Source organism: Pelodiscus sinensis, chromosome 17 (assembly GCF_049634645.1).
Source record: "Pelodiscus sinensis isolate JC-2024 chromosome 17, ASM4963464v1, whole genome shotgun sequence".
In the NCBI taxonomy this organism is placed as follows: Eukaryota; Metazoa; Chordata; order Testudines; family Trionychidae; genus Pelodiscus; species Pelodiscus sinensis.
Window position 1 is genome coordinate 16,796,452 of NC_134727.1, and position 27,994 is coordinate 16,824,445.

At 47.7% G+C, this 27,994-nt stretch overlaps 1 protein-coding gene across 13 annotated transcripts in view; it reads right to left on the reverse strand.

Moving 5' to 3' along the window:
* The window catches only part of ABLIM3 (actin binding LIM protein family member 3), a 120,590-nt gene extending 111,018 nt beyond the window's left edge, over window positions 1–9,572 (reverse strand). For 3 of the 13 annotated variants that reach the window (XM_075900229.1, XM_075900231.1, XM_075900226.1), the window contains exons 1-2: window positions 9,414–9,570; window positions 8,892–9,006 (exon numbers count right to left, since the gene is read on the reverse strand). In XM_075900229.1, coding sequence (XP_075756344.1) covers window positions 8,892–8,904 — 13 coding nt within the window. In that variant the 5' untranslated portion in view covers window positions 8,905–9,006; window positions 9,414–9,570. Of the gene's footprint in view, window positions 1–8,891; window positions 9,390–9,413 lie in introns of those variants that run through there. The other 10 variants (XM_075900230.1, XM_075900228.1, XM_075900233.1 and 7 more) reach the window with 6 other exon arrangements.
* Window positions 9,573–27,994: the final 18,422 nt, after the last annotated feature.

The window sequence follows — 27,994 nt, forward strand, 5'->3', positions numbered from 1 at the left end:
GCCCCCAGTGCTGCGCTCACAGAGAAATGTGATTAGTTCTCTGCTGTTATTCTTCAGACAACCCTTCTCTAGAGAGCAATGTGTAGCCAGTAGGGCTGTGGCTCACAGCACTTCCAAAACTCTCAGATTTATGGTGCCTCTGAATACAAAAGGCAGGGAGGGTGGAAGCGGACAGGCTGGCTTGGCTGGCTCTTGTTCACCACGCTGCCATCACTGTAAGAAGCAAAGATCACTTCCCTTGCGGCAGCCTCCTCCACCCAGGCGATGCGCTCAATTTGCTTGGCATGAGCAGCAGCCACAATCCCAGCCAGACGCTGCCTCCTGCAGGGCTGGCAGAGTCCCTCTCTGTACCTATTTATGTAGCCATCCCCCCTCTTGCCTTGTTTGCTTCCCTGCCAGCAACACTCTCCCCCTCGCTTCTGAAGTGCTGATTCAGTTAGTCTAAAAATATCTAATTAGATGTTCCAGGCACTTCATTAGGGGTCTATCATGATAGGCCTGCAGGCTCTAACAGGAAGTTGGTGGGCTTGTTTCCACTCCCTCTCTGGATCGCAGAGAGAAATGGCAGGCACCATGCTGCCTACGCATTGATAAGAGGACAGTCTATCATTAGCCCCGCCTGCTGGCATCGCAAATATAATTATCTGGCTAAAGTGATCTCAGTTCTGTCATTAGTAAACTCACTATTTATTTGTGAGAGCATGTGGACACTCTGAGTAATTCAATTGCTGCAACTGACTTTACTGCCTGCTTGTCTCTGGCCTTCCTTCAAGGATGGCTTATGTTTTCCCTGCCCTCAGACACTATGCAAGATGGCTGGGGAAGAATATTGAGAAGAGCAGTGAAACCTTATGGGATGGAAATTTTGCTCATGACCATGAGCTTAGACAATAGTTCACTGGGATTAAGATCTCCTGGGCTGGCAACATGTGCAAAAAGTTAATAAAGACAGCTCCTTTGGAATGCCCACTAGCTAGAGGGCTACTTGTCTCCAGGGAGATTGCAAGAAAGGCATCTGGGTTGCACATGAATCAAAGGGAAGTAGCAGTGCGTGGAGAATCTTATGACACTACAAGTTATGTCTACATTTCCCAGCTTGTGTAGATGTACCTGCACTAGCACTGCTCAAACTACTGCCCCAAAACAGCAGTGTGGCCAGGTAGCACAAACACCTGCCCAGTCTCTCCTTCCTTCCCTCCATTATACACAGTCGGGCAGCCCAAGCTGCCATCTGGTGCTGCCACCCACACTGTGCTAGTTGTAGGTGCTAGCTAGAGTGGAGCAAGAGCAGGCAGGGATCCATTAGATCACTCCTAGCTCCAGTGCCAACTGCCCATAGTTTCAATATCCCTACTCCATGGATGTCATGGCTGAAATTAGAATGGGCTCTGTATGCTACACACAAGATGTGTTGATCAAAAGCACTTGTTCTTTACATCCAAGGTCCTATATAAATCTGTTCCTGCCGACATCTTTGTTCTCTTTTCCCATTACTACTGTCACCTCTTGCTGCCTGCAATCCACTCACGCTACTCTTCTGAATAGCTCTCCCCAAGGCCACCCCCTTTCTTGGGATTTACTCTCTCCTGGAGCATCACACGATCTCCCTTGCATTCATATCCCTCTTTGAAACTGATGACCTCTTTATTGAATAGGAAAAATCTTCATGGAAGAAGAGCGTCTCTTTGGAGATGACCCCATCACCTACTTGTCTGCCTGAAACAGGTCTACATCGCCTTCTTACCAGATCTTGTGAGTTCCTTTGGGCAGAGATCGACAGGCATGCTGGCAGCATCCAATAGACAAGTGACAAATTGCCTCAACAAAACAGTAAGACACAGTGGCCACATTCCCGCCACATTGGGCGGCGTCTTACCTGCCTGGGTGTGCCCCTCCTCGAAGCTTTTGTCTCCAATTCACTCCAAGCACAGTGCAGTTAGAAGCTATGAAATCTCATTGCACAGGCCCCTGCCAACATGTTCAGATGTCACATGAACGGATGTTGGCCTTGAACTGCATGCACTGAAATGTCAGGGCCTACCGGCACGGCTAAAGACAAAAGCAGAACTTGGTGCAAACTCATCTGCTGAGGTGGAGCCTCTACAATAGGCAGAGACCCAATAACTCAGCACACCAAGTGTGACTCCGGACTGATTCCACATGGCGCTCGTAAGCTACACGAGATCCTGGAGCAGTAACAGAGTCTGCAGGTAAACACCCTGTGCCAGCATATCCCTGGAGGTTATTGTGGATCGTACTTAGTGGATGACCATGTAACTGAGATTCTGAGTTAGGGGACAAAATAACTGCAATTCCTCCCCTTCTGTAAGCCATCTACCACACAACTCTCCTGCACTGCGTGGTACTTACCACATCCATTCCGTGGACAGCACTTCCCACCATCTCCTCCCCACACGTTACAAGGCAGCTCAGTCAGCTGAGGGATCAGAGGGGATAATTAACAGGAGCCAGAGGGTGGGTTTGGGGGAAGCTTTGCATCCACCAGGTCAATGGACTTTGAAAGACCTTCCCTCTCCCTGTAGCACCTGAGGTTTCCAGAGGCAATGCCTTGTGTGGTAGAATTAAGTCCTGCTGGGCTTGGGGAAAATGGGGGCAGCAATTTTGTTCCCTCTGGATTAGCGTGGCTCAGAGAACTCTAACTGCTCTGTCTCAGCATGGCTGGCTGAGGCAAAAGGAGGTTGAAGGGCTTGCTCAAGGTCATACTGCAAGTCAGTGGCTCAGCCTGCCTTAGACCTCCCTCGATTTTTGCGCTGACCCATTAACCCCACCCCATTCTGTATTTGATGGGATCCAGGTTCAGAGAAGGACAAGCTGGGTTCAAGCCACACTCATGGATGTTGGCTTGGGTTTAATCTCCTCTAGGAGGATTTTCACTTGTGTCTTTGTTCAAAATAGGGACGGCTTCAATGACGCTGTCTCATGAATTAACAGCTCAAGCCACAGCTGCCACAAGTGGCGCACACGCTCCAATCAAGCTGTGGCATGACAATGCAATGTTTTCATCGCCATGTCACTCGATGCGTGTCCTCCACCAGAGTGACACCACCTCACTGTGCTGAAAGGCATTTGAGACTCAGGCACCAGGGATCACTGGGGGCTGGAGCTGGGGGCAACTTCACCACTGTTTACTTGGGAGCCCCAGAAAAGATTGAACATGGCTCCCCTTGGTGCTACTGCATTAAACTGCCAAGGTCAAACCCTGCTTCCACTGAAGTCAGTAACAGAAGTCCCACGGATCTCCCTGGGACCAGGATGTGGCCTCTTGGCCCCAGAGAGCTGGCCCCAAGGACAAGCTGTAAGAATTTCAGCTCAAGTGCATCCTGCTGGGAATGGCCAAGGTGCTACTGGCCTAGGAGACCAAGCCCACAGTGCATACCTGAGACACTGAAAGCTGTCTGAGATTTTCCAATACAGCTTACAACTGTCTAATTTTGATGGGAAGTGTATCTAACTCTCCTGGGCAGTGTCAGCCCTTGAGCCTCTAGTGAGCAGAAGAGACAAGGCCTTTCCAGCAGGGTTGCCCACAGGAGTGGGATGGTTTCCTCCTACTGACTGACAGGGGGTATGTCTACACTACCCTCCTAATTCGAACTAGGAGGGTAATGTAGGCATACCGCACTTGCAAATGAAGCCTGGGATTTGAATTTCCTGGGCTTCATTTGCATGAAGCCGGCCGGCGCCATTTTTAAATGCCGGCAGTTCGAACCCCGTGCCGCGCGGCTACACGCAGCTAGTTCGGATTAGGCTTCTCGTGGAATGAGGAGTACAGCTAGTTCGGATTAGGAAACCTAATCTGAACTAGCTACTCCGTGCCGCCTGTAGTCGCGCGGCACGGGGTTCGAACTGCCGGCATTTAAAAATGGCGCCGGCCGGCTTCATGCAAATGAAGCCCGGTAAATTCAAATCCCGGGCTTCATTTGCAAGTGCGGTATGCCTACATTACCCTCCTAGTTCGAATTAGGAGGGTAGTGTAGACATACCCTGACTGACTGACTGACACACACACCTCTGTCTGTCTGTACACTTGCGATGCATTTATGCCTAGGAACCTGTAGAGATTTTAGAAGCTGCATAGAGTGAGCCTTTTTTTGGCAACGGTTTGCATCAAGCGATCCAGCTTCAATAGAAGTGCTCAGGGGCACTGATGTACCTATTTATATCCCTATGAATCCATTTGTAACCAATTAGTGGAGCTCGAGTAAGAGGCATAAATAGCTGAACAAGTGTAAACATTAACACTGCAGTCTTTGGTCAGGCCCTCTGAACTTCCACTGTGTGTCCTGTGAATCCATCCTGCTGAGGAAAGAACAAAGCCCCCTTCCCCACAGTGCAGCATTTTATGACCCCAAGCCCCGGCATCCCTCTGCCCTCCCGAGTCAGGACATGCATTTGTAACTGAGCTCTGGGTTCTTCATCTCACGACACCTTCTCCATGCCAGGCTGTTTCCCCGTAGAGGGTGGGAATGAGGTGGAAGACAGGTGTGTACAGCGCCTCTCAAATCAAGCCAAACTCCTCCATCCCCACCCAATCACTGCCTGGCACTTTGAGAAGCCCGGGTACAATTCCATGCCCTTATGGTGGACACCCTCCCATGTGGCGGAGGTCAGATGTATGACCAGGGCACAGAATATCCCACGCTGAACTCACTAGTGACCTTTCCAATGGCCGTGCACAAGTGCAGCTGCCCTCGGATTTGAATTTCCTGCCTCTTGTTGGGTTCAGGCACGATCTTAAGGTTATTGGAAAGCACAATTTAGAAATGAAAGTGGGGGAGGAGGAGAGTTATAGGAAGGGGCCCAGGATTTCCTAAGTGGGTGTCAATTGCTTTAGTTTCACCAACATCAATAGAGCTGTGCTGATTTACACCAGTGAGGTTCCAGCCCCATAAGTGATCTGAATTTTCTGTAGCACCCCAGAGCCCGCCAGGAACAGGACCCCACCACGCTAGGTGCTGTACAAACATAGAACAAACACAGCCCAATGTAAGTAAGAGGCAACAGACAGACATAGACAGGAGAATACAAAGAAACTGAGACAATATTGGGCAGCATGGCAGACACTGGTCCTAGCATCATGAGTGGCTTGAGGCTGGCTGCGGAAGCTGGCGCCCCAGGTAGGCATCGCAATCGGCGCCCCTGCCTGCACGGCCATCAATGGGCGCCAGGGCCAATGCGCTCTAGGCAACTGCCTAGTTCACCTAGGGAACTAGGCTCATGGGCCGCCCCTGCCTAGCACACCAGCAGCTTGACCACTGCCAAGCTTTTTGTAGGCCTCATGGCAAAGGAGAGTTATGAGGACAGTTTTGAAGGAGGACAGTGAATTGAATAGTGCAGTGCCCTGCCTCAGACAGGCCCCATTTGACTTCGGGCCCTGCTCTGACTCCTCAAGTGAGGAGTGCATTGCACTGCTCTGCAAATCCTAGCACTTTGCTTCAAGCCAACAGGTAGTGGCAACACTTGTGTGGGCGGAGGGAAGGGAACGTCTACATAACCATATTGCTGTCCCTTCCCCCACACTGGTGCAGCTACTCAGAGCAGGGTGCCAGCAAAGCATGTACACTGTTGAGAATACTGGTGCAAAAAACAGAATGTAAGACACTGCTGTGTGCCAGGAAGCACACACACAGCCTCTGGGAGAGAGACTATCCTCTCATCAAGTCTCTCCAGGGACTCTGGGAGTCTCTGTGGACAGCTTCTCCTGAGGGAGTCCCTTCCAGGTCCTTGGCCAGAAGAAGTGAGGCCCATCAAGAGATAGCATCTTAAGGACTAAGCTGAGGAGGGATGGAAAACACCAGGGCAAGATTCCTCTCTCCCCCATGTAGGATTGTTGAATTCATTGGAATCTCAGGCAATGGTCAGTATCCATGTGGCGGGGCTATGCCACAGGAGTTTGCTGTATTACTTCCCTCCCCAGGCATGTAGAATTCACCACCACCAGGGCTTACACAGGAAGCATTTACCAAGGGGAATTTTCCTTCTTTTCTGCTTTCCCCTCATACTTATTAAACTAATCGATTTAGTTGAACAGGAGTGGTGGTCTTCCCACGCATGCCTGCCACTTCCAGCTTCGTGCACATCATGAGAACGGACTCGTGTACGCTGATGTTTCAGAACCTCAGCTAGTTTTGAGGTTTGAAACAAACTGTAGGCAGAAGAAGCTGTCTCATCCTACATTTGTGCAGCATCTGGCACAGCACAACAGGGGACTGATCCTGAGGGAGGCCCCTCCGTGCTCCTGTAAACAGCAGCAGCCACTGTTAGGGATGTGACCTATCATATAATTGAATAGTCATGTGACTGCACAAAATATCTTCAACTATTCGATAGTTCCCAGGGATGGCTGCCAGTACACTACCCGCCCTACTCCCGGGGAGCCCTCTGCTATTCCATGCAGGGGAAGCCGATTCACAAAGGGAGTTTAAAAGCCAGCTCCCCTCATGGGCTGGCTGCCTGCCACCCTGCGCTGCTGCCTCTGAATCAGAAGCAGCAGTGCGGTGTGGCAGCAGCCCCTGTCCATGGGGGGGGGGTCCGAGCTTCACAGACAGAGGCTGCTCCACAGGATGCAGAGCAGCATCTGTCCATGTGGAGCTCAGACCATCCCCTCACCCCTCCCCCCCCGCCGTTGACGGGGCTGCTTCTGTGAAACAGCCTCTAATCATGGTGGGCAGGCCCACTAATGACAGAGGCTGCCTTATGGCAGCCTCTCCGATTCCTCCAATTCACTACTGCTGCAGTAGTGAGGGAGATGGGGGCAGGCAGCACCATGGAACCAGTGCTGGGGGGGGGGGGAAACCAGCTTTTAAGACGGCTCCCCCCAGCACCAGCTCCTGCTCCACCCCTCCGCCCCTCCCCCCCCGCTTGCTGCCTCTGATACAGAGGCAGCAAGTGGGGGGGAAATGCAAGTAGTAGACAAGATTAACTGATAACCTTAGGCTTATCGGTTAATCATCTAGTCGACTACTCGTTGGCATCCCTAGCCACAGTATGGCAATAGATGCACTAAACAGACAGGCATGTCAAGTTCCTTTTGTGCCCAGTTCTGGGGCTCAGAACTCTTTAGTGAGGATAGCAACAACTAACATTTCCAAACTTGCATTAACCATAATAATTAGAATCACACAAGCAGCCATATAAGACCACCAGCATATTGCCCCTTTCAATCAATGATCACCAAGCACTTTACAAAGAGCATCATTATCCCAGTGTCATCCTCAAATGGGAAATGGAGACATACAAGGGGACATGTCCAAGGTCATATGGCAGGTCAATGGCATAATCAGGAATACTCACTGGTCTCCTGACTCCTATTCCGTGCTCTAATCATTTCATCATGCTGCCTCTTCTACAGCACATTTCTCTCACCAGTCGAGGAGGGGCTATTTCTGCTTTTTGGCTTTGACTGGCCCGCCCGCTTGGCAGAGCAATTGGATCTTTATGAAATGCAGATTCCACAAGCAGGGATTGTCAGCACCTGAGCTGGGGGCTAAAAGCTGGAAGCAAATAACCAGGAGGAATGGTTTTGCATTCGTCAACATTCTCTCCTGGGCAAAATCCCTTCCCAGTCTCTCCAGCTTGAATCCAGCCCCTTTGTGTTCTCAGATGATCGGCCTAATCCCTGAAATCCAGCAAGCAAAGTAGTACAATCCCCTCCCTCCAGGCCATTTATTCACCAGCTCTGGAGTTTATCACCTAGCAAGACACAGAGGGTGGGTGCCTTTTGTTAGTCTGCATCCACCCAGTGGCTGAGGAAGGATTTGATCCCTATTGTCTCCTCTGTGAACATCTCTTCCCCCCCCCAACCCAATAAGCAGCCCATGTTTCAGGTGTGGCTCCCATGGAGAGCACCTGGAAAGTTTACTTGTCCATGACACAGTCCAATAAATCTGGGATCACCTGTTCTGTCAGCTGGAACTTGCCAAGGAATTTTTCCTCGCACTCTACCTTGGAGCTACTCCACCCTCTGGTATTGAGACACTCGGGACTGGCAGGCAAAGGACTGTGATAGAGCTCAAGAATCATTGGGCAGCTGGTGCTCTGTCAGTGGGAGTTCTCCATGCACATAACCTTTAGAGCTAAAAAAGTCAAATCTGAGGGGAGACCAGCCCTAGCTGGTTAGCAGAGGAGACAAATCCTCCAATGGTATTTTGTATTGATTGCTTTTGGTGCTGCCTGGCTTGAGTGCATTCTTAAGGGAATGAGCCAGAGTTCTGCTAACAAGCTAGACAATAACAGTAATAATAATAATAAAAAAAGAGAGAGAGAGAGAGAGAGAAATGGATAACAACTTGCAAACACCAACTATTCCCTCAAGACTCTGAAATCCAAGTCTCAAAATAGGGAGCTATCCAGATTGGCAGTATGTGCCTTTACTGATCTCATGCAGTACATTAGCTAGCTCTGCTCCTTTAGCAATTCATACATAGCTAGCATGTGCCTGTCTCACACACATACAGATACCCACTAACCTGAATAAGGAAAAGGACAGTATTCCTAGATCTTCCTTCATTCTGAGCCAACCCTGCCCACCTCTCAGTGATAGCAGACCCATGTCTATTAATACTTAGGCGGTGGTCCAAGCACATCTGTGTGTGTGTGTGATTATACAGACCTTTCAGACCATGTTGCATGTAGACAATACATTCTATGAACTACAGTCCCAAAAGTCTGTGGGGCTTAAGCACATTAGTCATCTTCAGAAACAAAAACACCTCAGAAAACCATTTTTTGCTACATGACAAGAAGTGGGAAAAAAATCCAATCCCCTGGGATCGTCCACCCTGATGTGACATTTTCCTGCCTGTTCGACTCAGCCAGACCCCATACAAAATAAGCCCCGTTCCCATAGCAAAGGAAGAAGGAGGTGTACTTACTGCTAGTGCTCATGCTGCTGGTCCTGCTCTGTCCTTCTCATTCAACAAAGGGGGCAAAGCTGCTTTTCCAAACCTCTTTCTTTCTTCCTAGGAGTAGGTTTCCCCCCTTTTCTTCCTAGGAAAAATGTTTCCGTGTGATTCCCTTCTAATTCATGCCAAGGGGACTCCTGGGCCCCACGCTATTACCTCCCCTGGCTCCTGCCTTTGCTCTTAATTTTTAGCAGGCAGATAATAAAGAGGAGCTACAGAAGCAGGGTAGGGTTTTCCTCTGGCTCCCTCTCCTCCCAGCAGTCGCTGCACGGCGTGAAGCAGCACGCAGACGACTGACTCCGGCTTGCCCAGAGCCGAGTTCTATGGAGGGTGCTGTCATGCAATGCAGAGCAATTCCAGCGCCCGCTCTTCTTATAGCTCAAGGGGGGTGTGGACCACAGCAAGGGGAGGGGGCCCGCAGAGAGCTTATCGGATGAAGCTGCTCCCCCTCGCCCCTGAATCTATCCGAGGAGAACCCCCCCTGGCGCTCACCTCCTCTCAGGCAAGTTTGTCAGCAGAAGCCTCTTTCAAGTGCAGGTGGAGGAGTTCAGCCCGGCAGGGCTGGGCTGGGCTGGAGACTGAAAATTGTGATGAAAAGGGAAGGCGAGAGAGAGAGGAAATTAGCTCCACTGGGCAGGGTTTGCTCGGCTTGAGCCTGCTGTTGGCAAAGGAGCTGATCAGGCTGCCCTCTGCTGGCCGAAATGCGCCGCTGCTTGGTGCAGGCCATGCATCGAGTTTGCAAAGTGAAGGCAAGCATGCAAGCAGGTGTATCCATTTGCAATTTTCAAATTCCTCCCGAATTCACTCATCCGATGGGTTCTCCAACTCTCACCTTTCCCTGTCATCACTGTCCCCCGGTATTTACAGGGCGGGCTGATTGTAAGATCATCAGTTTCTTCTTCAGCAGGCTTGGCAAAGGGGGATTTCTATTTGTTTACAATTTCCATGGAAAATATCGGTGTTTAAGTATTTTTTCCATTTTGATTGATTTAAACTGTCACTGTTGTGCAAAATGATGGGCTTTAGGTATTTTTTATTTGGATTTATTTAATTTTTCACAGTTGCAGGAAGTTATGACTAGGTCAGGTATGGATTATTTAATAACAGGAGACAATTTCAAAAAGTTAAAGCTTTATAATTGTAAAACATAGAGGCTACGTCTATATTGGCAAGATTTTGCGCAAACACTCTTTAACACAAGAGTTTTTGCATTAGAATATTTGAGTAAGAGAACGTCTACACTGGCATGTGCCTTTGCACAAAAGATGTGCTTTTGCGCAAGAGCATCCGTGCCAGTGTAGACGCTCTCTTGCACAAGAAGTCTCCAATGGCCATTTTAAACATCGGGCTTTCTTGCGCAAGAAATTGATGTTGCCTGTCTACACTGGCCCCTTGCGCAAGAACAGTTGCGCAAGAGGGCTTATCCGTGAGCGGGAGCGTCAGAGTATTTGCGCAAGAAGCACTGATTTTATACATTAGAACGGCAGTGTTCTTGTGCAAGTACTCACGGCCAGTGTAGACAGGTGGCAACATTTTGCGGAAAAGCGGCCCATTTTTAAACGATAGATCTAATTCATCCCCTAAAAAACTCCCTGGTATTATAAATGTTGCTCAGAGAACTGGGGCCATAGAAAATACTGTTTTATACTAGAGAGAAGGCTGTCCTCTTTTGGTAAGATTCTCACTCAATGTTTTCAAGTGCCCTGGTCCCTCTGGCTCCAGTGGAAGGTTTGCTGGATCAAGGGCCTCAGGATTTGGCCTTTAGCTGTGGACCTTTTCCCCACACTGTGTCCCACATTTGGAAATGGGGAGGAGGTCTGCTGACATGGGTGTATCAGGCAATGATTTGGAAGCGGGCTGTACAGGAACTGGAAGAATGTGTGTATCCCACCTGTCTGTGCAGTTGGAAATAATGCCCTTCTCTGGGGCTTCCCTGGGACAGCCAGAGGCTGTCTTTGCAGGCATCAGATCAGGATTCTGGAAAGAATGTCAAAGAGCCATTCATTCTTTATTTTGCTAGTAACTCTGTGCCTTCCAGAGTTAAGTGTCACCCACCGGAGCTGCAATTCAGTCAGATACAGTTTATGAACTGGGACTTGTTCTGTGGCAGTCCCACCTGAGGATGCTCTGAGTAGCTCACACAAGGTTCAAAGAAGCAACCCATGATCTCATGTCCAATGAAAGGGGGGTTTATGCAGCATAACAAGTTTTGCGTCTTTCCCAGCTGCTGAACTGCCATATTGACAGAGTCATTTTTCTGTTTGATTTGAGGAAGCAGATGTTTCTGGTGATGTGTAGCGGGTTGTGTGAATTACGTGTGCACCTTTGGTTGTAGTGCAAACCAACTGGCTAAATCATCTATGTGTCTATTTCATTTGTGTATCATAGGAACAGTCTGCTCATTTCCATGGAGGGAGAGGGATTCAGGACACTGGAACTGAGGGTGTGTCTACACTGCACCATTATTCCAGAATAATGACTGTTATTCTGGAAAAACAATACTAGTGTCCAATTGTGTTATTTTGAAAGAAAATTGAAATAACGAAGGGCTTTTTCTGATGTTGGTAAACCTCAATCCATGAGGAATAAGGCCTCTTCCAAAAAACCAGTATTTTGCAAGAGGGTGTGTGTGGATGCTCCACTGTTGCGATATCAAAATAGCTCCTTACCAGGGCCATTCTAAGTTATTCCTCCCCAGTACCTCCTGGGGCTCTAAATTGAAATAGCACATCCATATTAGGGGAGCCTGCCTCGGACTAATTTTGAGGCTTGCCTGTAGTGTGGACACTCAATTTTGAAATAAGCTACTCCGGAAGATATCTTCTTACGGAAGACTCTCTTGTTTATTAGAGTGAGGTTAGAAAAAAATACATTGCTTGAAATGTGGCAAGGAAGCCACCATTGGACCAGAAAAGTGAGTTTTGCTGCCTTATGAAAATCCACCCTGATTTGTCTGAGTGATGTGCCTCTGAAAATCACCATTGGCATATGCATGTTCCATCTGTACTGAGCATGCTCCACCCAGGGACTGAGGGGCTGAACAGGACTTTATCTGCAGTTCTTCCCACCAGCTGGAGGCTGTTGTGTTAGATAGGGAAGACTCTCTCTTGTGTTCTCAATGGCTACGTCTACACAGCTTCCCTCTTCCGCAAAAGCTTATGCAAATGAAGCATGGATTAGCATATTGCTGTGCTTCATTTGCATGATTAATTAGGGGCCATTTTTTCAAAAAAAACCCTCTTGTGCAAGAGCTGTTCTTCCTCATTTTTTCAGGAAGAACAGCTCTTGCGCAAGAAGGAGTTTTTGCACAAAAAGGAGGTGTGTAGATGGTCCCTTTTTGCGCAAAAACATCTTGCAAAAAAATGGCTCCTAATTAATTACACAAATGAAGTGCAGCAATATGCTAATCCCTGCTTCATTTGCATAGGATTTTGTGGAAGAGGAAAGTTGTGTAGATGTAGCCAATGGGTACGCCTACGCTACAGAGGAAGATCGAAGCTGCTTCTGTCCATCTTCCAGGGTTCAAATTAGCAGAATAGTTAAAACAGCTGATTTGAAGTGAGAGGGGCACTGTGCTCTCTGCCGGTAACTCTGCTTTCACGAGGAGTAAGGGAAGTCGAAGGGACAGTGATCTCCCTTCAACTTCCTGCAACATAGACAGTGCCAAAAGCCGAGTAAAGCTACTTCGACTTCAGCTACACAATTAACATATCTGAAGTTTCATATCTTAATTTGACTTTGTCCCATAGTGTAGATCAGTGTTTCCCAACCAGGGTTCTGCAGAACCTTGGGGTTCCACAGACCATCGTCAGGGGTTCCGCGAGAAATTGTGGAATAAATAATTTTTTTTCTTACAATGTAAGCTGACATTATATATATATATATATATATATATATATATATATATAAACAGCTCTTTACAAATATTTTGTTGACAATAATTTAGCAGTAATTGAATTGCACTCCCCCACTGTCAATTTTTTGGCCAAGCAAACATTTTCATAGGTAGGGGTTTCTTGGGATATGAAAAATTATTTTAGGGGTTCCTCCATGGGAAAAAGGTTGGGAATCACTGGTGTAGACATACCCTGTGGGACTAGGAAAAGGAGACTAATAAAACATATGGGCTGTGTCTAGACTGCATCCCTTTTCCATAAAAGGGATGCAAATTAGACACATCACAATTGCAAATGAAGCGGGGATTTAAATCCCCCCCGCTTCATTTGCATAAACATGGCTGCCACTTTTTTCCGGCTCGGGGCTTTGCCAGAAAAAAGCGCCAGTCTAGACGGGGATCTTTCGGAAAATAAAGCCTTTTCCAAAAGATTCCTTATTCCTCTTAAAAAAAGGAATAAGGGATCTTTCGGAAAAGGCTTTATTTTCCAAAAGATCCCCGTCTAGACTGGCGCTTTTTTCTGGCGAAGCCCCGAGCCGGAAAAAAGTGGCAGCCATGTTTATGCAAATGAAGCGGGGGGATTTAAATCCCCGTTTATTTTGCAATTGCGATGTGTCTAATTTGCATCCCTTTTACGGAAAAGGGATGCAGTCTAGACACAGCCCTGATGTTATAGATTTAACCAGTAGGTGGTACCCTATGTGTAACAACCTTGACCTTGTGACAGCCATTACTGGCAGTGCAATGATAGTGAGCATATCTGCTGTGTATCTCTGGGAAGGCAGCTTGGTAGCCAGTCCATATCAAGTACCAGAAGCCTGCCCTTCTGTATAACTCCTGCAACCTGTACAAGGTGTACAGGACAGTGGAAACTGGCAGCCTGTATCAAATGTAGAGTGAGGAGGGGAAAAAGGAGGGTGGAATAGGAACAGTCTGGATAGAAACAGCCCAGTAATCCGTAACCACTAGAGAGCACTGCTTTCCACAACCTGGGATAGAATGCAGGTTTCCTGAGTCCCAGCATTTCTCTGCTGACAACAAATATTTGGGAAACCCATTTGCAAAATGAGTGTCTTGTCTCCTGGTAGTGACTGGTCCGCATAGCAGATAAATGCTATCACTGACTCCATTAGCTCGAGCGGTAGATGTCGGTGCTCTGGAGCTAAAGGTCCTGCTGGGGGATGTCCTAAGAGGAGGATCAATGTACTTCCACATAATGGAATTGCTGTGTTTTCATTTTGCTTTTTTTGAAATACTGATTTTTTGATATGTGATTTCCTATATTAAAAAAGAACACCAAGTTTGCAAAGCCAAGCACTGAAATGTTAGGAAATGCCAGGAATTAGATTGCCTGTGCCACCTTAATTTGGGAGGACGTTTAATTACACGATCAAACACAAATTTTTCCCACAAGACTTCTGCCTTATTCAGTGTGCAACATGCATAGTGCCAGTGGAGCGGACAGACTCTCTGGGCCCCTGGGGAAGGAGGAGCTCTGGCTCCGTATCCCTGAAAGGGACAGGGCCTTGGGTGGAAGGGGAGAGGCTGGGTCTAGCCTCCCTCAGCCAGCCCTCAGAGCTGCCTGGAGCACGCCACCCGGGCTCCAGCGGTGATTTAAAGGGCCTGCGGCTCCAGCCACCATTGTTACTGCTGTAGCACTGACAGCAGCCAGGAGCTCCAGGCCCTTTTGAATAGCCGGGCCCAGGGGCAGTTGCCCCCTTTGCCCTCTGCCCACCCCTCTCATTGGCAGGCTGTCATTCGGTGCAGAAGTTGGGAAGGGTACAGTGAATGAGGCAGGAGACTGCAGGAAAGGACAAGGTGGTCTTGTGGTGTCAGCTGTTGAATGCTCCTTAGTGATCTGAATTCTTCCCTTGCCTCTACCACAGAGTTCTGGCATGATGCTGGTCAAGGCCTTTAAACCAGACTTCTCCCAAGCAGTCACTGCCTGTGTTCCTCATCATCTTCATGCCTGACCTGAGACCCTGTGGTCTGATTTACAGAAGCCCAGAGCAATCAACTGTAAGTGAAGTAAACGTGAGCTGTGCTCTGAACATGCCACATGCTATGAAAATGCGAAGTACTCTGAAAAATCAGGCTCTAGATGTCTCAGGTTGCACTCCCAAAACCACAGACAATTTTGGCCTTAATCATTCCGTGCCTCAGTTCCATACCTGCAAAATGAGAATAATAGCACCCTCTCATCTTACAGAGCGCTGTGAAGATAAATCCATTCATGTCTGAAAAGCACTCAGTTCCTACTGTGCTAAGTGCGATAGGAAACCCCGAGAGGAAATTAATATTCCAGGATTTAGTGCAGGATTTGATGTTGTGCAGTAAATATGACATTGGGTCATACACCAAATGATGGGGATAAAAAGAAATATTGAATAACTACCCACTCAATGAGTGCCATCCATCCTATGCACTGAATAAAATTGGGGTCTCAGGGAACAAACCGTATGTGATCATCTAATTGAAGACTGTAGCATAATAGTACACACAAGAGGGCTGAATTACGGCTGTGCAATTAGATTTAATTCTGGAATTTCCTAATGTCTGAATGATTGACATGGCAACCTTAACACCCCTTTTCACAGAGCTTTGTATATAGTTGTGGTGAGAGATAGAGGACAACTGCTGGAGTGTTCTCCACTAGGGCCTCTGGGCTTTGGAACTGTCTCCCTCATCCCTTGGTCCATACTAGCCCTAGTGTATTGCCTTTCAGAGGACACTACAAAAAGGCCCATTTTTGTTCCCTAGAGGTATGGGAGTGGAAAGGCTTTTGCTGGGGGATCTTGCTACTGCATTGGCATAGATTGTTGGGAAGGGGCAAGGGTGCGAGGAGTTGTCAGGGATAGAAACTTCTTCTTAATAGAAGTATGTGTAAGTCTAAACACCGTCTGTCTGTAATCTTGGGTGACATCTGTGGAGCCCCATTGCATTCAGTACAGGAGAGAACTAAATTGCACAGGAAAAAAGTCTTGTTAGAAGCTGGGAAAACTGGTTGTAAGTCAGTTGGAAAATGAATGAGGTCCAAATGTTGCTCTCTACTGTACACTTTGAAGTCAAGGTGTAACTGAGAGTCCATCGATAAGCTGCAGTCCGGACAAGGGGGTGTAAATGTCTGAGATACTCTGGTTTAGTAGAGAAGCAAGAGCATGGGCAGCTAGGGTAGAAGTGAGAAAAACATCCAGTGCTTCAGCCAACATAAATCCCTACTCCCATTTTCCAATGGCAGCACCCACACATTGTTCACCAGCGGTCGGGTTCTGTTCCAATCTCCACAGCCACATGGGGCATTCCCAGCATTTCCCATTGTCGAGAGGAGGAGACACAGAGAGACAGGGGCCGTGTGCATTAAAATGATAATCAAATGGTTATTCACATTTTCAGACATTAATTTTAGAGCTGCCCAAATGTTTAGGGGGGAAAAAAACTATTCAAACGGTCTGGAATGGTTGTGGGCTGGCCCTGCTCCAGGCATCGCTAGAGAGCAGTTTTGAGTGAATTTGTTAGAGCAATGGCTTTGCTTAGCTATTTATGAGCAGCTTGCAACACAGAGGATACATATGTGACTAAAGAGACAGCACTTCTAAAGGAATCTGGCCTCCATGTACTGAATTCACATCACAGAAGGCATTAGGAAGCTTCTGAAATTGACTAGTTGCCTTACCGCCCAAGTGAACCTATTTCCCAGCTGAGCAGCGCTGTGAGAGGCAGGCCCTAATAACACGCCATCATCCCAGCATATACATTCCTGTGAAAGGGTAGAAGCATTCTGAGAGATGGAAAGCAGAAGAGTGGGAGCCAGGATGGCTGGGGAGACGTGCCTTGCCCTGTAACAACGTCTGCCCTTTCCCTTCTCCCATCTAAGATGTGGATATTAATACAGATCCACCCAACAGAGAAATTGGGAGGCTTAATTAGATGAGAAACGTTAATGGGGTTTAATGGAGGGAAGTGAAGACCACAAAGCAGCAAATAATTCATCTCTCAGTGTCTAGTTTTCATCAACTTTTCTGGCAGAGTTAATAGCTTAGTCCGGTACCAATCCCTAGGGTTATCCACTGCATGATCAGCATTTATGAAGGGTCAGGTTGAGAGCTCAGATAAGTCCCTGAGAAAGGAATAAACCTGTTAAGGGAACAAATATCCATTGTGTGGAACGGGGAGAATGGTACAGACAATTAACCATGCTAAAGACAAGGGGCAAGGTTAATCCTGGGGTAACTGTACTGACCCAATGGAATGGCACTGCAGATTCACAGGAGGCCCTACTGCTGTTAAAACAAAGATAGTCCTGGTATCTTGCTCTAAATGCTACCTGCTCTGATGGCACTGAGTTCTGGGAAGAGTGTTGCTCAAAGAACAGCAGTATGCCAGACACATGCTCTGCAACTAGGACTCTCTAGCAGCTGCAAAGGGATTTATACCACCATGGGCCTGAATTTTCACCACCTGTGCATATGCAACTTTGCACATGCATGCAACTGTAGATGAACTTTTTATGTACAGTCATTTGTTCCCCTAGGTGATAGACACCACCACCTACGTGGACAATTTACTGTGCAAAGTTACACATGTACCTTGTGAAAGTCAGGCACTGAAGCAGAACAGTTCTGGGGTCACATCATCCGGTGAAAAGCAGTATCAGGAAACTGAAGTCAAAGGAGTTGTGCTGATTTATAGCAGCTGAGGTTCTGCCCACTGAAGTATCTGATCTGCTTTCAAGAGTACTGCTGTGTAGCAGGCCATTAAGGTCACAGAAGTTGGCTTTGGGTTTTGTTTTCCCTTTCAGCTTTCCCTGCAGCAAAGAGGATTAATTGAAGGAGCAAGCACCTTCCACCACCCATGAAGTCAGGACCCCAGTGCAAAGTGGATGGTCCTACCAAACGTGAGAGTTTTTTGTAAAACAAATTCAGAGCTTCCTCACTTCAGGGAGGCCCATTGGCTCTTCTCCCTCAAGTTTCCCAAAGTCCCTTAAAGTATGTCTACACAGCAAAGTTATTTCAAAATAACTTTCCTTGCATTTACACAAGCCAACTGCTATTTCGAAATTAATTCAAAATAGCGGAGGACTTATTTCAAAATTGGTAAACCTCATTCCACGAGGAATAGTGCCAATTTCAAAACTGCTATTTCAAAATAAGCGCTGTGTAGATGCTTATTTCGAAATAGGGGGCCTCGAGCCCTTCCCAGGGTGCCCTGCTGGCCGCCCTGGCTGAAAGGTAACTTCTGACCTGATGCCCTGCTGGAACCAGTTCCATCTGGCCTTAAATGTGATTCAGCATCCAATCAGTGTGGACGCGTTATTTAGAAATAGCAAAAAGCTATTTCGAAATGCATTTTGTGTGTAATTGCGTTATTTCAAAATAAGATATTTCGAAATAACGCTGTAGTGTAGACATACTCATAGTTAATAACACGGTAGGGTAATTTTGCATTGGCAAACATTTCTTCTGTCTTGTTGCTGGAATGGCTTTATCACTGGTTCATGTTTTTCCTTCTGTTCCTCACATAGTTTCACTGGGAATCTCAAACTCAAATTGTTGGGGCTGAAATTCAGTTCTGAATGTGAGCAACAACCAGCCCTAGCCAAACACAAGACTGGTAGGCACTTCACAACAAGCTTTCTTTCCCTCCCCCGAACTCTGCCAACCTCAGTTGTAGCTAGGGTTGCCAGGTGTCCGGTTTTGAACCGGACAGTCCAGTATTTGAGCTTTCTGTTTAGGAAAACAAATTGAGAAAATATAAATGAGCAAATATGAATATCTGGTATTTTCCAAATAAGATGTAATGTAGATTGTGATGTAGTGTCAAGTGTGTCCGATATTTTTGTTGAAACCATCTGGCAACCCTACAAGCCAGCACACACCTCAGTCCTGATCTGCCACCACCATGTTTCCTGTTCATCTAGTCCAGGTAACCCCATAGCTCCATCAATAAAACTCAATCATGACTCGCAGTGTACTCTGTTATTCTCAATTTCGGCACCTCCTGTGACACGGTTCAATAGTTCCAGGATATGGACATAAGTAGGCAAGTGGCACTTGTTTACTCCGATGTCTTAAGGCAGCAGTTGAACTCATGCCTCTAACAGCTGACTGACCAGTGCAGGAGAATTAAGATCACTGCATTTCAGTACTGGGATGTATACAGTCAATAAAATCAAATTTCCTCCTAGAATTCTAGTAACTGGACTTGAGCAATTCATGTACAAATAATAATTTATTCAACTAATGTTTGATTCTTTTTCTGGCAGAGGAATGCTCACAAATGTGGCAATTTTGTCAAAATTATTAGGTTAGTCAAAATTGTTCAATGATTTGCATAAATTTCCTTTTCTTGATGATTTCATATTCTAAATTTGAAATCTGATCTGTGTTTCTTAGATGTGCTTGGTTATGTTAGTCATGTGGTATAGTCTGTGCTCCCTGATTGACTGCATAACTCTTACCATCACATTACTGGTGTTGGTACATACAGAAATCCAATCTCATATTTGATTCTTGTTACTATTTGAGCATGAGATTTAAAATTCACTTAATATTATTAATTTTAAATCAGATTAAGCTGCAAGTGTTTTGAAATATTTTAGTCCAAAAGATGGATAAAATTGGAAATTTTTGTGAAAACAATTTTTGAGAAAATTTTCCATTTTTTCAATTAAACTAAAAAGAGAGGGGTTTTTTGTTTTTGATTTTAAGTTTAGCATTTGTCACCTGCTACTTCTTCTACCTATAGTGCAATAGCAAAATGGGGCAGAGGAAGGCAAAAAGGGGAGGAGGGCATGAGGGAAAAGTAAATGGAGGTGAGGAAGGGAGAAAATAAAATAAAGAAAAATGAAACATTTTGAAAATGAACATTTCTGATAAAGATTTTAATGACAATTTTTATATAAAATTGTTTCTGTTTGAAACCCACAGGATGCAAATGAATTTGATATTTCTAGTAATTTTTCTTCCTGTTTCTGACAAAATTTGAACAAATCTTTGCAGAAGAACCTGGTGCAATGTTTGCCTACTGTGTTATCAGCCTGCAGTGCCTTTAAGGTAGAGACATAAAAACACTAGACATTGGGGACATGCATTGGACTTTTACTGGTCACTCTTATTTCATTACACAAGAAATCATTTCTGGGACTTGAAGCAAATGCTTCCAAGCATTTGTTTACAGCAGGCATGACTTTGTTGAACTAGGGCAGAAGTTGACAACCTTTTCAAACCAAAGAACCAAACTACATCAAAATTCAGAACAAGTGGTCCAACAAAGAGGCAGTATAAGAATGTTCATTCACATGACTGAAAATATACAACTTAATATTATTGATAATTGACATAATGATTAACAATAGTAGAAATGAAACATTATACAGGCAGTCCCCGGTTATGTACAAGATAGGGACTATAGGTTTGTTCTTAAGTTGAATTTGTATGTAAGTCGGAACTGGCTCCAGATTCAGCCGCTGCTGCTGAAACTGACCAGGGGCTGACTACAGGAAGCTGGAGGCAGAATTGCTCTGCCCCCAGCTTCCTGGAATCAGCCACTGATCAGTTTCAACAGCGGCTGAATCTCGAGCCTGGGACAGAACAGCTGGGCTGCCAGGTAGGTCCCTGCAGGACCAACCCGGCAGCACCCCAGCTGCTCTACCCCAGGGTCCACAACAAAAGCCTGGTCTGCTGGGAGGGGGCGCACTAGCTGTGCCCCCCCCCCAGCAGACCAGGGACACGGGGAGCAAAGCCGCAGCGACGGCGGAGTCCCGCGCCTCCCTGACTTTGCCAGAGCAAAGCCTCAGAGGCGCGGGACCCCTCCGCCTCCCCGGCTTTGCTCCAGGTGTCCTTGGTCTGCTGGAGACGGTCCCCAGCAGACCAGGGGCACCCGGAGCAGCTTTTCTCGCCCCGGAGGTCGAGGTGGCGGGACTGCTGCGCTCTGGGCGGTCCCGCTGCCTGCGAGCTCCGGGGCGAGAAAGCCCCGTTCGTAAGTGCGGATCCGACATAAGTCGGATCCGCATAAGTCGGGGAGTGCCTGTGCTCACAAACTTTATTTAATGGGACTTGTGCTGCTGCATCTTTTCTCACATTTCTTTGAAGTTTACATTATAACTGGTTAAATTCAACTTCATGCTATATTTCCCTATACCCAATATGGGACACCAAGGCTGGCTGTCCTTGGGGCTTTAACTCAAAGGGGAGGGGGGACTGCCGGCACTCAGGGCTTCAGCCCCAGAGTGAGTGGCAGGGGGAGCTGCCAGTGCTCAGGGCTACAGCCCTGCTGTGGGGTGAAGGGGGAGGGGGAGCTGCTGGCAGTCGGGACTCCAGCCCCACAGTGCGGGGGAGGGGCCCAGGAATGGGGCTTCAGGCGGGAGGGGGGAGAGGAAGGGCTGCCTGGGGGACTGCCTGGGAATGGTGCTGGGACCTGCGGCAGGTTGGGGCTGCCTGAGAATGAGGCTGAGTCCCATGGTGGGGAAAGAGCTTCATCCCCATGGCAGCAAAAGGCTCCAGCCCTGCAGCGAGGGCTGCCTGGGAAGGAGGCTGCAGCCAGCAGTGGGGTCGCCAGAGAAAGGGGTTGTCAGCCCGGAGGGGAATCACCAGCAGTTGGGTCTTCAGCCCCATGTTCCTGAAAAGGCTGGCAGACTCCCCCCTTCTTTAGGGTGCACAGGGAGGGAAGACACACACTACTACCTGGTTTCTCCCTCCGCACCCTGCCTGACTCCACACACCACATGCTGGTGCCTGCTTTACCACCAGCCACAAATAGGAGGCTGCTGTGGCTGCACTGACTGGGGAACTCAAGGACCAGCAGGGGGCATGCAAATACAGGACATTTTGCCCCTTTTTTAAAAAAAAGTCAGGACACCTGGGAGACTGCTTAAATATGGGGCAGTTTCAGAAAAAACGTGATGGATGGTCACCCTACTTCATGCATGCATTCAGGCTGTCATTTCTTCATGTCAGCCCATTTGTGCAATGTTGCCAATTCTGCATGTTGTTGAGCAAGGCATTCTAAATCAGAATTCAGCTTGACGAATTTTTCCACCCAAATATCTGACTCCTTGAAATCTGTTATTTCCATGTCCAAATCTCTGACTGAGATGTCTGGAATGACTGTCAAATCCAGTTATTCAAGTGATGCTTTATATGGACATATCATAAGCTTAAACAGAGCACTGTGTTTGCAAAAGTCAACAAAACAAGACTTGAATGCCATCAGGAGCTCAGAAACAAACCCAGCAAGCTGCTGCAAATCAAGGCTGTTATTTGAATTCTTTCTCTCTGAATCAAATCACGAAACATTCATAATCTTTCGAAATGTGCCAGTCTCAGTATCTTTGATGAAGACAGTCAATTTTGATTCAAATCCATACACTGCCTCCTGCAGAGTCAGGACTGTATTTTCTTGCCATTGTAGCTTAAGGTTCAACTCATTCAAATGACCAGTAATGCTGATGGGATAATAAAACTTGAGTAACCAGTCACAGTCTGAAAACCCAGGGTGTTTGACACCCTTTATAACCAAAAATGACTTGATCTCATTAATGCAGGTGACACAACTTTGCCACGAGATAACCAGCAAACATTGTACATTAGTAGATCGGGGTATTCAGAACCTACTTCCTCAAGTAATGACTGACATTGACAGTGATTAAGGGCTCAGGCAAGAATCCAATTGACAATGTGAACAACCAGTTCCATCACATTTCCAAGTTCAGTTCCACAAGATTGTGCACAAAGTGCCTCCTAATGCACAATGCAATGAAAGTTCAAAAGCGGGCAGTTCAGTTGTTCTGACAAGAGTAAGGAATCCCCTCTATTTGCCGACCATGCTAGATGCATCGTCCGTACACACAGACACAAGGGGCATCCAACTGTATTTCTTTCTAATTTACAAAGTTTATTACAGTTTTAAGAACGTCTTCACCCCTTGTTTGATTTTTTTCATTGGTAATATCTTAAGCATTTCTTCGTGCACAGCATTTCTACAAATATCTCGTCCCAACATACACAAGTGATTAACGTCACATACATTGGTTGCCTTGTCCAAAGCAAACAAAAACTAAGTAGCTGTACTCAAATTTTGCATTTGTTCCTTGTTGATTTGATGGGCCATTTTCACAGCTCTGTCATGAACTGTTTTTGCTGATAATGGCATGTCTTGAATTTTCTGTAAGATTTTGTTCTTGTTATGAAACTCATCAAATAGTTCAGGACCAATTTTTAGCATGAATCTCTTCATGTAATCCCCATCAGTGAAAGGCTTCCCCTCTTGAATAATGCTGCATGAGCCTGCAAAACTTGTGGGCTATGTTTAGACTGGCATGATTTTCCAGAAATGCTTTTAACGGAAAAGTTTTCCGTTAAAAGCATTTTCGGAACAGAGCATCTAGATTGGCATGGACGCTTTTCCGCAAAAGCACTTTTTGCGGAAAAGCGTCCGTGGCCAATCTAGATGCGCTTTTCCACAAAAAAGCCCCGATCGCCATTTTCGCGATCAGGGCTTTTTTGCGCAAAACAAATCTCAGCTGTCTACACTGGCCCTTTTGCACAAAAGTTTTGCGCAAAAGGGACTTTTGCCCGAACGGGAGCAGCATAGTATTTCCGCAAAAAGCACTGATTTCTTACAGTAGGAAGTCAGTGCTTGTGCGGAAATTCAAGCGGCCAGTGTAGACAGCTGGCAAGTTTTTCCGCAAAAGCAGATGATTTTGCGGAAAAACTTGCCAGTCTAGACACAGCCGTGGAGTTTAAGCTCCCACCTTTTTTTGACCATGCCAACAGGCTATTTTGCCCAGTGTTCATTTTTTGCTGTAGCTCCTTGCAGGATTTTTTTCACGTACCACCCTCAGGGTATTTTGTAGCGAATGCTGCATGCTTTGTGATGAAATGCAGTTCTCAATTCTTTTTTTTTTTGTTTGTTTGAGGACAGTCTTGCACTACAATGAGGCAGTGTGGAGATCCAGACCTGTCCATAAATGCAGGCACGTCTGCTGGTCCTTTTGAAAATTCCAGTACTCATCATCTCTCTTTCTCTTCGCCATTTTTACTATTAGGGGCCACAGAGTATGACGATGAAAAGATTTCTTGACCAATAAAATAAAAGGAGAATACGCATGACCCCCAATAGAGGATGGATGGTTGTTAAAAGGAACAGTTGAAGTTGAAATAGACTCCCCCCCCCAAAAAAAGACCATCTTGAAGTGTAATTGTGCATTTTTAAAATTTTGAATTAACTTTTCATTTTAATTAAAAAAGTTGTGTGTATTTTGGGAATGACAAAAAATCCATATTTGGCTCTAGAGCCATAGGTTGCAGACCTTTGAACTAGGGCAACTACAAAGGTCCTCTGGGGGCTAATTTGAGTCCAACATAATTTTACTGTGTCCAGAGCCAGGCATAGACAGTGAATTATATGCACTGGCACCAGGAATATTCCTGGCCGGGGGCCAGGCTCCACCAAAGCTTGCCTCTTGCTATCCCCTACACTCCCTGCCCTTAGCATCCCCCAGACCCACCTGCCATTCCCACGCAATTTAAAAAACCCCAGGGACCCCACCACCATCCTAGGCAGAGCAGCAGGGCTAGAGCGGCTTCTTGCTGCTTGCTCCATGAGGCTGTCGGCATTAGAGATGTCAACATGTAGTCAACTATACAACTAATGTCTTACTGATTAATCCTGTTGATTACATGAATTCCCCCACCCTGCTGCCTCTCTGTCGGAGGCAGCAGTGCATGGGGCAGGGTGCAGGGGAAGCTGCTGTGGAGTAGCCTCTGTCCGTGGCAGGCCTGGGGTCTCTATGGACAGAGGCTGCTCTGTGGGATGCTGGTGCAGCCTCTGTCCATGGGGAGCTCAGCCCCCCATGGACAGGGGCTGCTGTATCAGAGGCAGCAGCGTGAAGTGGCAGCGGCTCCCCAGGAGAGGGCCAGGAGAACACTGGCTGCCAGCCCCATCCCTGGGGACTATTGAATAATCATGTAACTGCTAAGATTTGATGCAATCATACGATTATTAAATTAATCAATATCTAACCTCTCTAGTTGGCATGTATGCCCTTGCAGCAAGGGGAGGGGGAGCAGTGTCTCCATGCCACGTGTTGTTTCAGCTGCTGGGAACAGCACATAGAGACCCCTCCCCCCAGCTGCAGGGACGCGCTAGCCCTGCTGCACTGCAGATGGGGGCAGTGGGGGGGCATTTTAAGTCACCTGGGAGTGACAGAAAGGAGAACACATGGCGGGGAGTGTGTGAGGCAGCAGTTGAGAGACCTGCTGGCAGAGCCACTGCCGGAGGGGGTGCCCCAAGTAAGTGTGGTACACTCTCCCTTCTCCCCTCTCCCCTTGTGCACTCCACTTCCTCCAGAGCCTGCACCCTCTCCCCCAGCCTCTGTGCTGCCTCCAAACTTTCTTCCCCTGCCAGCTCCCACCTTCCCTCCCAGATCCTACACCAGGACCACGCACCTTCTGCCCCAAGCCAGAGCCAGCTCCCAGACTCCATCACAGAGCCTGCACCCACGTTCCCTTCCAGAGCCTACACCCCAATACTCTGACAGCATCCCAGAGCCTGCACTCCAGGCCAGATCCCCAGAGCCTATACCCCTCCCCCACTCAAACTCCCTCTGGGTATGTCTACACTACAGCGTTATTTCTAAATAAGCTATTTCGAAATAGTTAATTCAAAATAGCTTATTTAGAAATAACGTGTCTACACACAAAATGCATTTCGAAAGAGCGTTTTGCTATTTTGAAATAGCACGTCCACACTGAGTGGATGCTGAATCGCATTTAAGGCCGGCCGGAGCCAGGTCCAGCAGGGCATCAGGTCAGGAGTTACTTTGTGTGGCTGCTGCCTGAGACCTGTGCTTAAAGGGTCCCCTCTCTCCCACCGGACAGCCAGTTCTCAAGTTTCCCTGCTTGCTTGCCTACCTTGATGAGGGACAGCAAAGCATTTTGTCTCTGCGTGCTCTGCTTGCCCTCACTCGGGATACCACAGCACTCTGCAACATGGAGCCGTAGCTGCCCCTGGCCAGTCTGGTGCTTCTCTTGGACGTGTTGCTGCGACTCGCGAGCCTGGCTGCAGTTTCTGCAGGCTGCCATCTGGGAGGTCCATTGAGGGGCTGTCTGTATCCAGGAGGCCCTGTGGGAGAGCTTCCAGCTGGAGGAGCACTAAGAGCCTCCCTGGTCTGCCCCACTGGGGGCTTGTGCCTCATTCCTCCCTTGTGTCCTTCCACTTACACCCTCCAGCCCCTTCCTGATGAAAAATAAAATACACGTTTTTTTCATGAACACAAACTGTCTTTATTTAACAAAATGGAGGGGAGAGGGGAGAAATGAAACTCTGGTGAGACTGGGGAAGGGAGGCGGGAGAGGAGAGAGGGAAACTTGGGAGGAGGGAGCTGGAAGAGGGAAGCAAGGGGAAGAAAGGGGAGGGGAAGCTCAGGGTTGGGGGGTCTCGCCGGACCAACTTGATTTTCATGCAAACCTACTCCTGGGTTCTTATGTGGCCTTTGAAGGTCAGGCTGGCAGCTATCCTGCCATAGACGGCCACATTCGTCCATCTAGTGTGGAGATCATGGACGTTGGGGGCACCGCCCCAAACCTGAATAAGGTCCATGATCTCCTCCCTGGACCAGAAAGGCGCTCACTTTCTCTGGGCCCTGGCAGGTTCCTGGGAGCTGGCAGACTGGTCCTGGGGAGCGGTGGAGGGCTGGCTGCCAGTGGCTTGCTGGCTCATGTTTTGGGGCCACTGGGTCAGGAGCAGTGACTGCTGGCTCTGGGCTTGCAGCTGGCACAGGCACTGTGGCCAGAGTCTACCCCTTTAAGGGCTCTGGGGAGGGGGGAGGGAGAGGAGTGTTCTTGGTTGAGGCTGGAGTGGCCACCAAGGCACCTTGGGAAGGCTGGAGGTACACAGCACTTATTTCGAAATAGCTATTTCGTATTTGGCGTTATTTCTCGTAGAATGAGGTTTACCAAATTCAAAATAAGCGCTCTGCTATTTTGAATTAATTTCAAAATAGCGGTTTGGCTGTGTAGACACTAGGAAAATTATTTTGAAATAAGGGCTGTTATTTCGAAATAACTTTTCTGTGTAGACATACCCTCTCAGAGCCTTAGGCAGGTGCGGGAGGGGAAAGAGTTTGAGTAGGGGAAGGCTATGGGCTCTGAGCATATTGGGCATCCCCCAGATTTCTGCAAACTTGCTGCCCCTGCAGTCAGGTGTCCTGAGGTGAAAGCTCAGGATGCTATCTCATGTCACAGGCCTTTCCCTGATTTTGATTCTTTTTTTCATTTTTTTTCTTACAAGGATCTGGCTTTACCGACCTTGATCTCACAGCCCCGCTCTGAGACATGCCATGGCATACAAGGCTGTTACTGGAAGGACAGTGGATGGCTGGTTGATTGTGCTCTGCAGTTAGTGTGTTATTACAGCTCTGGTTCGGGCCACTGCGAGGGAACAAGGCTTTGTTATTAAAGCAAAGGACTGAGAACTGAGGCTCCAGGGTTCTGCCCTGACTCTCCGTGATGTGCTGTGATCTGGGGCAAGCCCTTCTGCCTCTCAGTAGCTGTTCCCCTAGATTGAGCTGAATTCGGGCCTCTGAAGCGCAGTAAGACCCTGGGTAGAAAGGCAATAGAGAAGGGCAAAGGGTTGATTGTTATCTGCAATCTCAGGAATAGCAGATGTTGGAAAGTACATGGGCCTCTCTCCCTTCCCAAAGCCTGGATCTCTCCCCATGGTGGTGGCGTGTCTCCGTGGTCACACTGTCAACTCTCAGTCATAATCCTAGAGACAGGCCTTGCTCTGTAATGTGCTGTAGGCTGCTCGTCCCTCCTATGGTCCACCCCAGCGCACAGCCCAGCTCTAACATGCTAATTCCTAGGGTCTCTGGGGCCACAGCATAAGAGGTGTGTGTACCCAAGCGTTACCCTGGTTTGGGCGCTCCTGAGCCCAGAGATGTTTCTGGCGCAGTGGCTGCTGCCATCTACTGGCTGCAGCTGTCAACACCGCAGAGGACAGAGTAACATTTGCGCTTGGAGTTTTTCATCCCGGAACAGCTTTACAAATATAACAAATGACTCTTCAACCCCACCCCACATCCGGGAGGCTGGGGACTGTTGTCATCTCTGTTCCGCAGCTGAGGAAACTACAGGAGGGTGCAAAGTAAGTTGTATGAGGCCACAGTGGAATGCAGAGT